Source organism: Oncorhynchus masou, chromosome 9, assembly GCF_036934945.1.
Source record: "Oncorhynchus masou masou isolate Uvic2021 chromosome 9, UVic_Omas_1.1, whole genome shotgun sequence".
In the NCBI taxonomy this organism is placed as follows: domain Eukaryota; kingdom Metazoa; phylum Chordata; class Actinopteri; order Salmoniformes; family Salmonidae; genus Oncorhynchus; species Oncorhynchus masou.
Genome location: NC_088220.1, coordinates 77,004,903 through 77,023,252, shown reverse-complemented (window position 1 = coordinate 77,023,252; position 18,350 = coordinate 77,004,903). Strand labels below are relative to the sequence as shown.

Sequence of the window (18,350 nt, the reverse complement as noted above, 5' to 3'; positions counted from 1 at the left end):
TATGTTTGTTTGAAGTACCGTTATGTTACTGTTTGTTTGAAGTATCGTTATGTTTGTTTGAAGTATCATTATGTTTGTTTGAACTATCGGTAGGTTAGGTTTGTTTGAAGTATCGTTATGTTACTGTTTGTTTGAAGTATTGTTATGTTTGTTTGAAGTATCATTATGTTTGTTTGAAGTATCGTTATGTTATGTTTGTTTGAAGTATCATTATGTTTGTTTGAAGTATCGTATTGTTATGTTTGTTTGAAGTATCATTATGTTACTGTTTGTTTGAAGTAGCATTATGTTACTGTTTGTTTGAAGTATCGTTATGTTACTGTTTGTTTGAAGTATCGTAATGTTTGTTTGAAGTATCATTATGTTTGTTTGAAGTATCATTATGTTATGTTTGTTTGAAGTATCATTATGTTAATGTTTGTTTGAAGAAGCATTATGTTACTGTTTGTTTGAAGTAGGATTATGTTTTTTGAAGTATCATTATGTTTGTTTGAAGTATCGTTATGTTTGTTTGAAGTATCATTATGTTACTGTTTGTTTGAAGTATCGTTACGTTTGTTTGAAGTATCATTATGTTTGTTTGAAGTATCGTTATGTAATGTTTGTTTGAAGTATCGTTATGTTACTGTTTGTTTGAAGTATCATTATGTTACTGTTTGTTTGAAGTATCGTTATGTTACTGTTTGTTTGAAGTATCGTTATGTTTTTTGAAGTATCATTATGTTACTGTTTGTTTGAAGTATCGTTATGTTTGTTTGAAGTATCGTTATATTTGTTTGATGTATCGTTATGTTACTGTTTCTTTGAAGTATCGTTATGTTACTGTTTGTTTGAAGTATCATTATGTTACTGTTTGTTTGAAGTATCGTTATGTTTGTTTGAAGTATCGTTATGTTTGTTTGAAGTATCGTTATGTTACTGTTTGTTTGAAGTATTGTTATGTTACTGTTTGTTTGAAGTATTGTTATGTTTGTTTGAAGTATCATTATGTTTGTTTGAAGTATCGTTATGTCATGTTTTATGAAGTATCGTTATGTTACTGTTTGTTTGAAGTAGCATTCAGTTACTGTTATTTTGAAGTATCATTATGTTACTGTTTGTTTGAAGTATCATTATGTTACTGTTTGTTTGAAGTATCATTATGTTACTGTTTGTTTGAAGTATCATTATGTTACTGTTTGTTTGAAGTACCGTTATGTTACTGTTTGTTTGAAGTATCGTTATGTTTTTTGAAGTATCATTATGTTACTGTTTGTTTGAAGTATCGTTACGTTTGTTTGAAGTATCGTTATGTTTGTTTGATGTATCATTATGTTAATGTTTCTTTGAAGTATCGTTATGTTGCTGTTTGTTTGAAGTATCGTTATGTTTGTTTGAAGAATCATTATGTTACTGTTTGTTTGAAGTATCGTTATGTTTGTTTGAAGTATCGTTATGTTACTGTTTGTTTGAAGTATCGTTATGTTACTGTTTGTTTGAAGTATTGTTATGTTTGTTTGAAGTATCATTATGTTTGTTTGAAGTATCGTTATGTTATGTTGGTTTGAAGTATCGTTATGCTACTGTTTGTTTGAAGTAGCATTCTGTTACTGTTTGTTTGAAGTATCATTATGGTACTGTTTGTTTGAAGTATCCTTAATTTACTGTTTGTTTGAAGTATCGTTATGTTACTTTTTGAAGTATCGTTATGTTTGTTTGAAGTATCATTATGTTTGTTTGAAGAATCATTATGTTTGTTTGAAGTATCGTTATGTTACTGTGTGTTTGTTTGAAGTATCGTTATGTTATGTTTGTTTGAAGTATCGTTATGTTACTGTTTGTTTGAAGAATCGTTATGTTTGTTTGAAGTATCATTATGTTTGTTTGAAGTATCGTTATGTTACTGTTTGAAGTATCGTTATGTTTGTTTGAAGTATCATTATGTTTGTTTGAAGTATCATTATGTTTGTTTGAAGTATCGTTATGTTACTGTTTGTTTGAAGTATCGTTATGTTATGTTTGTTTGAAGTACCGTTATGTTACTGTTTGTTTGACGTATTGTTATGTTTGTTTGATGTATCATTATGTTAATGTTTCTTTGAAGTATCGTTATGTTGCTGTTTGTTTGAAGTATCGTTATGTTTGTTTGAAGAATCATTATGTTACTGTTTGTTTGAAGTATCGTTATGTTTGTTTGAAGTATCGTTATGTTTGTTTGAAGTATCGTTATGTTACTGTTTGTTTGAAGTATCGTTATGTTACTGTTTGTTTGAAGTATTGTTATGTTTGTTTGAAGTATCATTATGTTTGTTTGAAGTATCGTTATGTTATGTTGGTTTGAAGTATCGTTATGCTACTGTTTGTTTGAAGTAGCATTCTGTTACTGTTTGTTTGAAGTATCATTATGGTACTGTTTGTTTGAAGTATCCTTAATTTACTGTTTGTTTGAAGTATCGTTATGTTACTTTTTGAAGTATCGTTATGTTTGTTTGAAGTATCATTATGGTTGTTTGAAGAATCATTATGTTTGTTTGAAGTATCGTTATGTTACTGTGTGTTTGTTTGAAGTATCGTTATGTTATGTTTGTTTGAAGTATCGTTATGTTACTGTTTGTTTGAAGAATCGTTATGTTTGTTTGAAGTATCATTATGTTTGTTTGAAGTATCGTTATGTTATGTTTGTTTGAAGTGTCATTATGTTTGTTTGAAGTATCGTTATGTTACTGTTTGAAGTATCGTTATGTTTGTTTGAAGTATCATTATGTTTGTTTGAAGTATCATTATGTTTGTTTGAAGTATCGTTATGTTACTGTTTGTTTGAAGTATCGTTATGTTATGTTTGTTTGAAGTACCGTTATGTTACTGTTTGTTTGACGTATTGTTATGTTTGTTTGAAGTATCATTATGTTACTGTTTGTTTGAAGTATCATTATGTTACTGTTTGTTTGAAGTATCGTTATGTTTGTTTGAAGTATCATTATGTTTGTTTGAAGTATCGTTATGTTATGTTTGTTTGAAGTGTCATTATGTTACTATTTGTTTGAACTATCGTTATGTTACTGTTTGTTTGAAGTGTCATTATGTTACTGTTTGTTTGAAGTATTGTTATGTTAGTGTTTGTTTGAAGTTTTGTTAAGTTACTGTTTGTTTGAAGTATCGTTAAGTTACTGTTTGTTTGAAGTATCGTTATGTTACTGTTTGTTTGAAGTATCGTTATGTTTGTTTGAAGTATCATTATGTTACTGTTTGTTTGAAGTATCGTTATGTTACTGTTTGTTTGAAGTATCGTTATGTTACTGTTTGAAGTATCGTTATGTTTGTTTGAAGTTTTGTTAAGTTACTGTTTGTTTGAAGTATCGTTAAGTTACTGTTTGTTTGAAGTATCATTATGTTACTGTTTGTTTGAAGTATCGTTATGTTTGTTTGAAGTATCATTATGTTACTTTTTGTTTGAAGTATTGTTATGTTACTGTTTGTTTGAAGTATCGTTAAGTTACTGTTTGTTTGAGGGAGGGCTTAACAGCTAAAGCACTGGGACACTCACAAAGGCACAAGGTGAGGTCATGTCAGACCACGTAGGGCAGAAAGAGGGAGGTGGCCTGGAGATCCAATAGAGGTCCCATAGGGCCGTTGACATGAGGATCCACTCCATCAGTTCTCCCACCTCTGCGTGGAGGTGGCACTGTCCCATTCCACTCAGGCATATTTAGAGGGCCTGGGCAGCAGGGGGCCTCTGGAGTGGGACCGTGTGAATGGAGAGGCCTTCCTTTCTCTCTGCACCTTTCTTTGTCTCTGTGTATATCACCTCCACAGGAGGCTGCTGAAGGCAGAAATAATCTGACCATTATCCTGCATCACAGGGAGATGGCTCTATCACAACACCGTCTTTTGGTAATGCTGATAGTGTGGAACCCAGACTCAGCATGCGTTGTGGCGGCATTCATGCAGCATTTCATTTTCTAGGCCAATAATCACCCTCAACTACTAAACAAAAGAGTGGGAAGACAATGCAGGGCATGTCTGCAGTCTGTCCCATTGCTGACTGATTCCCTCCATACAGCAACATCAAATTAGTTTCGCCTCAAACTGTTGAGCTGGATGCCTTTTTGTTCTGTTCCATTATAAGGCCTTCATGCTCTTGACAAACCTGTTTTGCACAGGTGTGACAAATGCCTCCATCTGCTCTCAGTGGAGTAGCGGCTTGACAAAGAAAAAGACCCTTGCTGTGTGTCTGTTTATTGACTGTGGCGGCTGTTTCACCACAACAGCCAGTGCAGAGATCTCAGTGTGAATAGACTATCAAGCATTTCACCGCCTTGTTCACATAGCTTTCTAACACAGAGACAGGGATGGCAGGGATAACATAGAAAGGAGGAGTCAGGGGCAGGGCTAACATAGATAGGAGGAGACAGGGGCAGGGATAACATAGAAAGGAGGAGTCAGGGGCAGGGCTAACATAGAAAGGAGGAGACAGGGGCAGGGATAACATAGACAGGAGGAGTCAGGGGCAGGGATAACATAGATAGGAGGAGTCAGGGGGCAGGGCTAACATAGAAAGGAGGAGTCAGGGGCAGGGCTAACATAGATAGGAGGAGACAGGGGCAGGGATAACATAGACAGGAGGAGTCAGGGGCAGGGATAACATAGATAGGAGGAGTCAGGGGGCAGGGCTAACATAGATAAGAGGAGTCAGGGGGCAGGGATAACATAGATAGGAGGAGTCAGGGCTCTCTTCTCTTCTTCATCCTATGATGTCTGATGTCTCTGACTCTGGTGTTTAATAGACTCCCACTTTTAATGTCTCCTCTTTTTAACTCACACCCATCCTGTCCCATCCTATTCCACCCCAGCCCATCCCATCCTATTCCACCCCATTCCACCCCAGCCAATCCCATCCCATCCCATCCTATTCCAAAACAGCAAGTCCCATCCTATTCCACCCCAGCCCATTCCATCCAATTCCATCCTATTCCACCCTAGCCCATCCCATCCCTTTCCATCCTATTCCACCCCAGCCCATCCCATCCTATTCCACCCCATTCCACCCCAGCCCATTCCATCCTATTCCATCTTATTCCACCCCAGCCCATTCCATCCTATTCCACCCTAGCCCATCCCATCCCTTTCCATCCTATTCCACCCACCCCAGCCCATCCCATCCCAGCCCATTCCATCCTATTCCACCCCAGCCCATCCCATCCTAGCCCATCCCATCCTATTCCAACCCAGTCTTTCCCATCCCATCTTATTCCACCCCAGCCCATCCCAGCCCATCCCATCCTATTCCAAAACAGCCCATCCCATCCTATTCCACCCCAGCCCATTCCATCCTATCCCATCCTATTCCACCCTAGCCCATCCCATCCCTTTCCATCCTATTCCACCCCAGCCCATCCCATCCTAGCCCATCCCATCCTATTCCACCCCAGTCTTTCCCATCCCATCCTATTCCACCCCAGCCCATCCCATCCTATTCCACCCAGCCCATCCTATTCCATCCCAGCCCATCCCATCCTATTCCACCTAGCCCATCCCATCCTATTCCACCCCAGTCTTTCCCATCCCATCCTATTCCACCCCAGCCCATCCCATCCTATTCCACCCAGCCCATCCTATTCCATCCCAGCCCATCCCATCCTATTCCACCCCAGCCCATCCCATCCTATTCCATCCCAGCCCATCCCATCCTATTCCACCCAGCCCATCCCATCCTATTCCACCCCACCCTATCCCAGCCCATCCCATCCTATTCCACCCCAGCCCATCCCATCCTAGCCCATCCCATCCTATTCCACCTAGCCCATCCCATCCTATTCCATCCCAGCCCATCCCATCCTATTCCACCCCAGCCCATCCCATCCTATTCCATCCCAGCCCATCCCATCCTATTCCACCCCAGCCCATCCCATCCTATTCCATCCCAGCCCCTCCCATCCTATTCCACCCCAGCCCAAACCAGCCCATCCCAGCCCATCCTATTCCACCCCAGCCCATCCCAGCCCAGCCCATCCTAATCCATCCCAGCCCATCCCATCCCAACCCATTCCAAGATGGCGTAGCATCTTGTCCCCTGCTAATAGTCTGTAAATAGTCTGTTTTTCGTTTCTTCCTATTCTGCCCTTGAGTTGCGTTCTCATGCTAAACTAGACAGATAGCTAACAACTAAGTCTTCAATAAAACTCCCAAGGCGTGACTTTTCTTGAATGAATATATTGAAAACGTTTATGTTGTGAAACTGCAAAATACAGAAAATAATATACTTTAGTATTCAATTCAAATCGACATTGTAGCTGTACATTATACATTTCAAGTTGAAGTTGCATGAAAATACAAAGCACGTGCTAAAGTACCATGCATCTGGCATGATGCCAAACCATGTAGCTAATTGTTACTCAAATGGTAATTGACTAACTCCTTTCATTACTCTAATAATGTACAACCATAGCTGTACAATAACAAAGCATATTACACTAGAAACAGTAACAAAACTACAGTTTGTATATTTTACAATTCGTTTGCATGATGCACGAGCAAAGTAATACAGCTAACGACATACATGAAAGGCATTGCAATTTGTAAGCAACTCTATCAATAACAAGATTACCATCACTAGCTAAATAATTGAATCGAATTTAAAAACAAATATTTTCAGAGGCTGAAGCGTGACAAGAAATAGCTACACTGAAAGACCTGCACCTTAGCGTTACTTTTAGCTGCTTCTATGCGTGCAGAACAAATTATCTACTTCCTGTTTGCGTACAGTCTTTCTAAGTACCAGAAAGCTCCACTAGGGTGCAAATAACACCATGGAACACAATGAAAATCCATCTTAGCCATTGTAATAAAATTATCTGTTACCTTCTAACAGGATGGCAGCACACTTTCGTATATATTTTAATCTCACTTTCCATCTAAGAACTAAATATACTTTCCTGCAACCCGCCTCCCCCAATGTGGTACGGATCTGCCATTTTTTATACCTTTTAACTGGAACCTCCATCAGAAGCTTGCCAGCAAGCTAGCTACTAGCTAACTGTCATTGTTAGCCACTGCTAGCGGTCTTCACCTTTAGCTCAGACACCAGCCAATTACCTGCCAGTCTGCACAGCGCGATATCAACCCAGAGCATATCGGACTGCTTTTCTATACCACATCAACGGATTCCTGCCGCAAGCTCTGGACCATTACACCAGATCATCGCAGCTCGCTAGCTGCAACCAAGTGGCTATTGTGGGCTAACTCTTGTCCTGAAGCAAGCACCAGTTAGCCTTGAGCTAGGCCCATCTCCCGGCCAGCCGGCAGACCAGCTAATTAATGGGCTACAATAATGGGTCCGCGGTCAATCGACCACCCCTCATCAATGTCAAACGCTCCCTAAAATACTTCAGTGAGCAGGCCTTTCTAATCGACCTGGCACGTGTATCCTGAAAGGATATTGCCCTTATTCCGTCAGTAGAGGACGCCTGGTTGCTCTTTAAAAGTGCTTTCCTCACCATCTTAAATAAGCCACATTCGAAAAATGTAGAACTAAAAACAGATATAGCCCTTGGTTCACTCCTGACTTGACTGCCCTTGACCAGCACAAAAACATCCTGTGGCGTACTGCATTAGCATCGAATAGCCCCCACAACTTTTCAGGGAAGTCAGGAACCAATATTCACAGTCAGTTAGGAAAGCAAAGGCTAGCTTTTTCAAACAGAAATTTACATCCTGTATTACTAATTCCAAAAAGTTTTGGGACACTGTAAAGTCCATGGAGAATAAGAGCACCTCCCTCCCAGCTGCGCACTGCACTGGGGCTACGTAACACTGTCACCACCGATAAATCTATGATAATAAGCATAAGCATTCAATAAGCATTTGTCCACAGCCAGCCATGCTTTCCACCTGGCTACTCCTATCCTGGTCAACAGCTCTGCACCCCCTGCAGCAACTTGCCCGAGCTCCCCCCCCAGCTTCTTCTTCATCCAAATACAGATAGATGATATTCTGAAAGAGCTAAAAAATCTGGACCCTACAAATCAGCTGGGCTAGACAATCTGGACCCTCTCTTTCTAAAATTATCCGCCGCAATTGTTGCAACCCCTATTACTTGCCTGTTCAACCTCTCTTTCGTGTAGTCTGAGATCCCTAAAGATTGGAAAGCTGCTGCGGTCATCTCCCTCTTCAAAGACCCAAATTGTTACAGACCTATATCCATCCTGCCTTTCTAAAGTCAAGTTAACAAACAGATCGCTGACCATTTCGAATCCCACCGTACCTTCTCAGCTATGCAATCTGGTTTCCGAGCTGGTCACGGGTGCACCTCAGTCACGCTCAAGGTCCTAAACGATATCATAACCGCCACCAATACAAGACAATACTGTGCAGCCGTCTTCATCGACCTGGTCAAGGCTTTGGACTCTGAGTTCAATTCTCGGGTTGACTCTTTTCTCTGTATACATTAATGATGTCGCTCTTGCTGTGGGTGATTCTTTGATCCACCTCTACGCAGACAACTCCATTCTGTATAAATCTGGCCCTTCTTTGGACATTATGTTAACTAATCTCCAAATGAGCTTCAACGTATACAACACTCCTTCCGTAGCCTCCAACTGCTCTTAATTGCTAGTAAAACAAAATGCATGCTCTCCAACTGATCACTGCCGGCACCCGCACTAGCATCACTACTCTGGACGGTTCTGACTTAGAATATGTGGACAACTACAAATACCTAGGTGTCTGGTTAGACTGTAAAATCTCCTTCCAAACTCACATTAAGCATCTCCAATTCAAGTTAAATCGAGAATGGGCTTCCAATTTCGCAACAAAGCATCCTTCACTCATGCTGCCAAACATACCCTCGTAAAACTGACAATCCTACCGATCCTTTACTTCGGCGATGTCATTTACAAAATAGCCTCCAACACTGTACTCAGCAAATTGGATGCAGTCTATCACAGTGCCATCCGTTTTGTCACTAATGCCCCATATACTACCCACCACTGCGACCTGTATGCTCTCGTTGGCTGGACCTCGCTACATATCCGTCGTCAAACCCACTGGCTCCAGGTCATCTATAAGTCTCTGCTAGGTAAAGCCCCGCCTTATCTCAGCTCACTGGTCACCATAGCAACACCCACCCGTAGCACGCACTAGCAGGTATATTTCACTCATTAAATATAAGCATTTCTCCCTCATTAAATATAAGCATCCGCTGTCAGATTAGCTTAATGATCACTGTACCTGTACATAGCCCATCTGTAAATAGCCCACCCAACTACCTCATCCCCATATTTACATTTTTTTCCCCTTTTGCACCCCAGTACCTCTGCTTGCACATCATCATCTGCACATCTATCACTCCAGTGTTAATTGCTAAATTGTAATTATTTTGCCACTACGGCCTATTTATTGCCTTATCTCCCTAATCGTACTACATTTGCACACACTGTATATACAGATTTTCCTATTTTGTTATTGACTGTACATTTGTTTATCCCATGTGTAACTCTATGTTGTTGTTTTTGTCACACTGCTTTGCTTTATCTTGTCCAGGTCGCAGTTGTAAATGAGAACTTGTTCTCAACTGGAATACATGGTTAAATAAAGGTGAATTAAACATTTTTTTAAATTAAAATCCCATCCCAGCCCATCCCAGCCGTTCCAACAAGTCCACGTAGAGTGCTGGAGTTCTTTGAAGAGCCTCCTCAGCTGTTATCCACATCCACATGCATGTCCTCCCGTCACCTCTCATCTCTTCCCTGTTCCAGCCCATTTTCCCTCTGGCCCAGTCTCAGCTCTAATGCCATACCACTTACACGCCCACTCTGACGGGCATACAGCACAGGGCATCACGCTGCTTTCGATTGGCATTCACAGATCAGCCCGTCCATTCACCCGTCCGTCAGCACAGTCCATTACACGTGGATGGCCCTGGTTTATGTGTAGAGCCGTTTTAAGTGTCCATGTGGGACCAGTCATTCTGTGAGGAAGGGACACATCCCACACAGCACTGTTAAATCTCTCCCTAACCAGACAGTTGTTGTGTGCTGTCATTCCTTCCCAAGGCCCAACTCTGCAGAATTCAGGCTATGGACATCACCAGTCAAATACTGGTTTACAATGAAATTTCACAGATCACTACAGATAGTGACACACAACACAGAGAGGATGTTATTGTGGAAATAGCACATAAACAGCAGGGCGAGCAAAATGTGTTCTGTTTCAACAGAGTGAAACCTTATTATGGGAAAGGCCATGTGTATGATCACTGGGCCGTTAGACACACTGGGCAGTTAGACACACCTATGATCACCAGGACACACTGGGCAGTCAGACACACCTATGATCACTGGGCAGTTTGACACACCTATGATCACCGGGCAGTTAGACACACCTACAATCAGTGGGCAGCTAGACACACTGGGCAGTTAGACACACCTACAATCAGTGGACAGTTAGACACACTGGGCAGTTAGACACACCTACGATCAGTGGGCAGTTTGACACACCTATGATCACCGGGCAGTTAGACACACCTACAATCAAGTGGGCAGTTAGACGCACTGGGCAGTTAGACACACCTACAATCAGTGGACAGTTAGACACACTGGGCAGTTAGACACACCTACGATCACTGGGCAGTTAGACACACCTACGATCACTGGGCAGTTAGACACACCTACAATCACTGGGCAGTTAGACACACCTACAATCACTGGGCAGTGTGTGTGTGTGTGTGTGTGTGTTTGTGTTTGTGTGTGTGTGTTTGTGTGTGTGTGTTTGTGTGTGTGTGTGTTTGTGTGTGTGTGTTTGTGTGTGTGTGTTTGTGTGTTTGTGTGTGTGTGTGTGTGTGTGTGTGTGTGTGTGTGTGTGTGTGTGTGTGTGTGTGTGTGTGTGTGTGTGTGTGTGTGTGTGTGTGTGTGTGTGTGTGTGTGTGTGTGTGTGTGTGTGTGTGTGTATGTTAGTGTGTGTGTCAGCCTGACTGAGCCTGAGAGTAAGGGTGTAGCTGGGACCGGGTCAGGGGAGAGGCATTATGGGCCAGGTGTCTTTGAGTGAAGCAACCCTGATGACAGGAGAGAGCAGGCTTTGTTCTCACATAGGGAGAAATGACAAGTCCCAACAAAGTTACAGTTGGGCACACACACCCACTTACATACACACACACCCACACACGTAATGTTGTGCATGTGCAACCACAGCCAATAAACTGGCTCCGAGGTGCTTATCAGTAACTGCTGGCTGAATTCAGAGACAGATATGATTTGATTCAATTTCCACGAGATTATGCGCTTTCAATTATGCTGTGAAACTGCCAGCCGCTTCTTTTTAATCTTCCCCCTGTGCAGCTAGTGGGCGGCTGAGGGCGGGGGACAGGCTATCACACTGTTTATGAGTAAGAGCTGTGATTAGGAGAACACCCTAAGGCAGTGTTCAGTCATGTCAATAGTACTGAACACATCCATGGCTGGGCGTTCTGGGCTCAGGATGGAGCTCTATCAGCTGTCATGTCAATAGTACTGAACATATCCATGGCTGGGCGTTCTGGGCTCAGGATGGAGCTGTATCAGCTGTCATGTCAATAGTACTGAACACATCCATGGCTGGGCGTTCTGGGCTCAGGATGGAGCTCTATCAGCTGCATGTACCATAACATGCCCAGAGAGGAGCACAGTCTCATGATAAAGTACATAGGAGGAAAATGGTTCTAATTAACGCTGGTTGTCTTTATGTAAACAGAGTTGCAGTTTGCTGTTAATTGTCCAGACCATACTGTAACGTTGGCTAACTGATCCCTTCAAGGCTTGGCTAATCATTTACATTTACATTTAAGTCATTTAGCAGACGCTCTTATCCAGAGCGACTTACAAATTGGTGAATTCACCTTCTGACATAAGTGGAACAGCCACTTTACAATAGTGCATCTAAATCATTTAATGGGGGGGGGGTGAGAAGGATTGCTTTATCCTATCCTAGGTATTCCTTGAAGAGGTGGGGTTTCAGGTGTCTCCGGAAGGTGGTGATTGACTCCGCTGTCCTGGCGTCGTGAGGGAGTTTGTTCCACCATTGGGGGGCCAGAGCAGCGAACAGTTTTGACTGGGCTGAGCGGGAACTGTACTTCCTCAGTGGTAGGGAGGCGAGCAGGCCAGAGGTGGATGAACGCAGTGCCCTTGTTTGGGTGTAGGGCCTGATCAGAGCCTGGAGGTACTGCAGTGCCGTTCCCCTCACAGCTCCGTGGCAAGCACCATGGTCTTGTAGCGGAAGCGAGCTTCAACTGGAAGCCAGTGGAGAGAGCGGAGGAGCGGGGTGACGTGAGAGAACTTGGGAAGGTTGAACACCAGACGGGCTGCGGCGTTCTGGATGAGTTGTAGGGGTTTAATGGCACAGGCAGGGAGCCCAGCCAACAGCGAGTTGCAGTAATCCAGACGGGAGATGACAAGTGCCTGGATTAGGACCTACGCCGCTTCCTGTGTGAGGCAGGGGCGTACTCTGCGGATGTTGTAGAGCATGAACCTACAGGAACGGGCCACCGCCCGTTCCTTACTGACCACTTCTGTGCCTGGCTAATCATCCTTACTGATCCCTATTGGGCCTGGCTATTCATCCTTACTGATCCCTTCTGGGCCTGGCTAATCATCCTTACTGATCCCTTCTGGGCCTGGCTAATCATCCTTACTGATCACTTCTGGGCCTGGCTATTCATCCTTACTGATCCCTTCTGGGCCTGGCTAATCATCCTTATTGATCCCTTCTGGGCCTGGCTAATCATCCTTACTGATCCCTTCTGGGCCTGGCTATTCATCCTTAATGATCCCTTCTGGGCCTGGCTAATCATCCTTATTGATCCCTTCTGGGCCTGGCTAATCATCCTTATTGATCCCTTCTGGGTCTGGCTAATCATCCTTACCTATCCCTTCTGGGCCTGGCTAATCATCCTTACTGATCCCTTCTGGGCCTGGCTATTCATCCTTACTGATCACTTCTGGGCCTGGCTAATCATCCTTATTGATCCCTTCTGGGCCTGGCTAATCATCCTTACTGATCCCTTCTGGGCCTGGCTATTCATCCTTACTGATCCCTTCTGGGCCTGGCTAATCATCCTTACTGATCCCTTCTGGGCCTGGCTAATCATCCTTACTGATCCCTTCTGGGCCTGGCTAATCATCCTTGCTGATCCCTTCTGGGCCTGGCTAATCATCCTTACTGATCCCTTTTGGGCCTGGCTAATCATCCTTACTGATCCCTTCTGGGTCTTGCTAATCATCCTTACCTATCCCTTCTGGGCCTGGCTAATCATCCTTACCTATCCATTCTGGGCCTGGCTAATCATCCTTACTGATCCCTTCTGGGCCTGGCTAATCATCCTTGCTGATCCCTTCTGGGCCTGGCTAATCATCCTTACTGATCCCTTCTGGGCCTGGCTAATCATCCTTACTGATCCCTTCTGGGCCTGGCTAATCATCCTTACTGATCCCTTCTGGGTCTGGCTAATCATCCTTACCTATCCCTTCTGGGCCTGGCTAATCATCCTTACCTATCCCTTCTGGGCCTGGCTAATCATCCTTACTGATCCCTTCTGGGCCTGGCTAATCATCCTTACTTATCCCTTCTGGGTCTGGCTAATCATCCTTACCTATCCCTTCTGGGCCTGGCTAATCATCCTTACCTATCCCTTCTGGGCCTGGCTAATCATCCTTACTGATCCCTTCTGGGCCTGGCTAATCATCCTTACCTATCCCTTCTGGGCATGGCTAAATCATCAGCCAACTGGCCAAATGTCCAATGTGATGTTATTAGCAAATGGTAGACTGAAGAGTCAAACATGATTCAACATCTGATCGTAACCCACGCAGACCCATGTTTTTACTATCCTCTTCTCTGTCCATCCCGAGCAGCTGACTGAAGCTCCATCCACCCTACACACTCAGCCTTTCAGAGCCAACAAACACACCATCACTTCTCCACCATGTAACTATCTACAGGGAATGTGGTATATAGGTATATGGTGGAGACAGTGGGCCCATCAAGGTCAGCGCTCCACTGCTCTACTCACCAGCAGCAGGGGGGTGATTGATACTGCTGATCCCTTCACTAAACTCTGAATTAAAACAGATGAATTGGTGGCTGGTCTTGAATGCTGTATAAATCAGATAGAGAGGGAACGTCTCCAATCCCTCAGCGCTGCGGAGACCAAATGTCCTCTTTTTCAGGAACTTTTTCATTTCATCATAGTAGTGAGTGTTTGTTCTACTGGCTGATGTTCTTCAGCAGGATCCTAATCAATGTTGATGCTCGACTAATGAACCAAGACTAATTATGAGACTCGCTCATTAAATGTTACAACAACTGCAGTTTGCTGATTTGGAGTTATAAATCGTTATTGGTGAAACAACAGGGGACAAATCAATAATTGTAAGGTTAACACTGACATTAATATGGTATGAAATACTTTGATGAACATGACAGCCAATCTCACACACAACCAGTTCCACTCACAGTGATTCGTTCATCTCTGTCATCGATGTTGGCACTGTCCTTCTTCCAGGATATGCTCGGTTCAGGATGCCCGCGAGGGGGCATACACTCTAGGACTGCAGGCTCGCCCGCTGCCACCATCACATCTGCAGGGTTCTGTCTGAAGTCATCACGTAGTACTGCAGAAATAGACGGAGAGAAACGGGTTACCGGGAGTTCAGCAGCGGCAGAGATGAGCTTTGACACAAAGGGCATAATAACACCAAAATAACCACAGTTAGACAGGACTGTAGATTTGAAATACCTCACTCAGATGCATTGTACCATCTACAGACCACAGCGCTGATCTGCAGCAACAACATAATGACAAAAGGAAACCGCTACTGTGTTATCATAACCTATAATTGGGGACTGTCACCGATTCGTCACCACGTGGACATGGCCACAGTGACCACTTCTATCAGAGGAGACTATACAGGACCAGGGATCGTCATCCCACAAACGGCTGGACCACTGGCCACAGATTAGAGTGTCTTCCCCTACCCACAAGGCCTTGTGGACAATGAGATAAACATGTGTGCATCCACACATGAGCGGCTTTGACCATTCATCTCTACTCTTTACCACCTCACACTGTCTCTCTGTGAGTGACACACTTTGACCTATCATCTCCCCTCATTACCACCTCACACTGTCTCTCTGTGAGTGACACACTTTGACCTATCATCTCCCCTCATTACCACCTCACACTGTCTCTCTGTGAGTGACACACTTTGACCTATCATCTCCCTCATTACCACCTCACACTGTCTCTCTGTGAGTGACACACTTTGACCTATCATCTCCCCTCATTACCACCTCACACTGTCTCTCTGTGAGTGACACACTTTGACCATTCATCTCCCCTCATTACCACCTCACACTGTCTCTCTGTGAGTGACACACTTTGACCTATCATCTCCCCTCATTACCACCTCACACTGTCTCTCTGTGAGTGACACACTTTGACCTATCATCTCCCCTCATTACCACCTCACACTGTCTCTCTGTGAGTGACACACTTTGACCTATCATCTCCCCTCATTACCACCTCACACTGTCTCTCTGTGAGTGACACACTTTGACCTATCATCTCCCCTCATTACCACCTCACACTGTCTCTCTGTGAGTGACACACTTTGACCTATCATCTCCCCTCATTACCACCTCACACTGTCTCTCTGTGAGTGACACACTTTGACCTATCATCTCCCCTCATTACCACCTCACACTGTCTCTCTGTGAGTGACACACTTTGACCTATCATCTCCCCTCATTACCACCTCACACTGTCTCTCTGTGTCAGTCTAATGAGTGCGTGAGTGACACACTCTGACGTGGGGTATAAGAACCGCCTCCAGACACACACATCATCCCCTCTTCATCATCGCGTCACTTTCACTTCCTGTTTATCCACACAACCCTGCCACTGACTGATGGAGCCTATGTTTGCATTACAACCCATCTACAGGTATTGCCACTTTAAACACGGCTGTTGTACAGGGTTCACTACCAGATTGGGAAGCGCTGTAATATATACCACTCCCCTCGCTGACATCAGACCCGCTCCTATAGTCACTCAGAGATGCATTTTCCCAGTTAAAAGGCCCATTAGTGTGGGGGTGTAGGAGCTTGTCCATCCCCGTCTAATGTCTAATGGATGAGAACAACAGTGGCTGAGCTAATGTGACAGAGGGAAATGCTGTTTTAATGGGAACAAATGATCCGTGAGCTGTCTCATTCATCTTGACAACAGCATGATAGTATCACAGCATCATATAAACACTACGGACATTAGAGACAGTGTCCTTTGTCTAGACTATATGAATAGAACACAAACCACATCCTATACTCTACAAAGTGCACTACTTTTGACTAGACTTGTCATCAAAAGTAGTGCACTTAGCACTCTATGAAATGTATACCCCAGTAACTCAGTCCAGTTACAATATGGAAAAGTACGTATGTCACAGCAGCATTGTAAAAGCTGAGAGGCAGGATGGTTGAGGGCTGCAATCAGAGGGTCAGAGCCTCGCTAAAGACTAGCTCTGCCTCCCCAGCGGTAGTGTTGAAGATAAACTGGAGAGATTTCGAGAGGACAGAAGGTAATGAAAAACCGCCAACCCTCCATCTATAGACGGCGTGCCAGTAATCACTTTCCCAGCTCGGGTGTATCTGTCTGTACACACACAAAACATGTTCTCATAAACTACAGGCTGAAATTCTACTCAGCCTAAAGTATGCAAGGTCAGCACAATGTGTACCTGTGTATGATGGTCCTGGCTATGAGTGTTTGTGTATGGAAAGGGAAGGGGGATACCTAGTCAGATGTCCAATTGAATGTATTCAACTGAAATGTGTCTTCCACATTTAACCCCACCCCTCTGAATCCCCTCTGAGGTGCGGGGGGCTGGCTTAATTGACATCCATGTCATCGGTGCCTGTGGAACAGTGGGTTAACTGTCTTGCTCAGGGGAAGAAAGACAGATTTTTAACTCGTCAGCTCGGGGACTTGATCCACCTTCCGGTTACTGGCCCAATGCTCTAAGTGGACCCTGTATGTGTCTATACTCATGTGAATGTTTGCGTGTGTGTGTGTGTGTGTGTGTGTGTGTGTGTGTGTGTGTGTGTGTGTGTGTGTGTGTGTGTGTGTGTGTGTGTGTGTGTGTGTGTGTGTGTGTGTGTGTGTGTGTGTGTGTGTGTGTGCGTGCGTGCGTGCGTGCGTGCGTGCGTGCGTGCGTGCGTGCGTGCGTGCGTGCGTGCGTGTGTGTGGAATACGACCAGAATATTCTCCTCTCCACCATCTCATTGTCATGCCCCTGAACCTGCTCCTAGTCATATTCCACCTCCCCCTCTCCACCATCTCATTGTCATGCCCCTGAACCTGCTCCTAGTCACCATGGTGCACCTCCCTCCACCTACTCCCCCTGAACCTGCTCCTAGTCACCATGGTGCACCTCCTCCACCTCCCTCCGCCTACTCCCCCTGAACCTGCTCCTAGTCACCATGGTCCACCTCCCTCCACCTACTCCCCCTGAACCTGCTCCTAGTCACCATGGTGCACCTCCTCCACCTCCCTCCACCTACTTCCCCTGAACCTGCTCCTAGTCACCATGGTGCACCTCCTCCCCCTCCCTCCACCTACTCCCCCTGAACCTGCTTCTAGTCACCTCCTCCACCTCCGTCCGCCCCACACAGATCAAAGATAGGCTCACGCCAGGAAACATCAACTTCCTGACAGCCAACAAATTCCTGCCTAAACCCTTTAAGCACTTAATTGGCCATCACTGAGATACCCCTCTCTCCCTCTGCCTGCTCTTTGTAGCATGAGGGAGGTGTATTCTGTATGGCAGTGGGGAGGGGAACCCAATCCCCCTGTAGGAATTGGCTTTCAGATGGAGATATATGGGAGGTACTTGTTTCTCCAGGCTTCTCTGGCTAATCAGGGGACCCTACACCTTCTCATGTACAGCAGCAGAAAACTATATGACCCCCGTCACAACACAAGTCTCCACATGCGGTGTACCTGACTCTAAAGCAATGGGATTTGTATATTTATTATCTCTTGTTGGTAGTCAGAGGTGTTGTTGATGACAATATAAGCCTCCATGGAAACACAGGTTTGCAAAAGGAATGTAAAAATAATTGTTTGCACACAACACATATTCTAGCTTGGCAAAATACTCTTAGTCCTCCACATAGCCTAACAACACTCCAACACTCCAGCTGAATGTGCTCATGAGCGTGGGTCAAAAGAGACAGGGTAGTCCCACTGAGAAAAAAGAGGATATAAACATAAACATCAGCTTCACTAGAACACTGGCTCCATCTGTACAGGCAAGGCCAGCCAGATGGAAATATCCTGATCAGAGATG

The 18,350-nt window shown here is 44.3% G+C and overlaps 1 protein-coding gene across 1 annotated transcript in view; it reads right to left on the bottom strand.

The window, feature by feature from the left end:
* Positions 1-18,350, bottom strand: part of LOC135546640 (roundabout homolog 1-like) — a 326,986-nt gene that overhangs the window by 126,338 nt on the left and 182,298 nt on the right. The window contains 1 exon segment of the mRNA XM_064975229.1: positions 14,458-14,615. Coding sequence (XP_064831301.1) covers positions 14,458-14,615 — 158 coding nt within the window.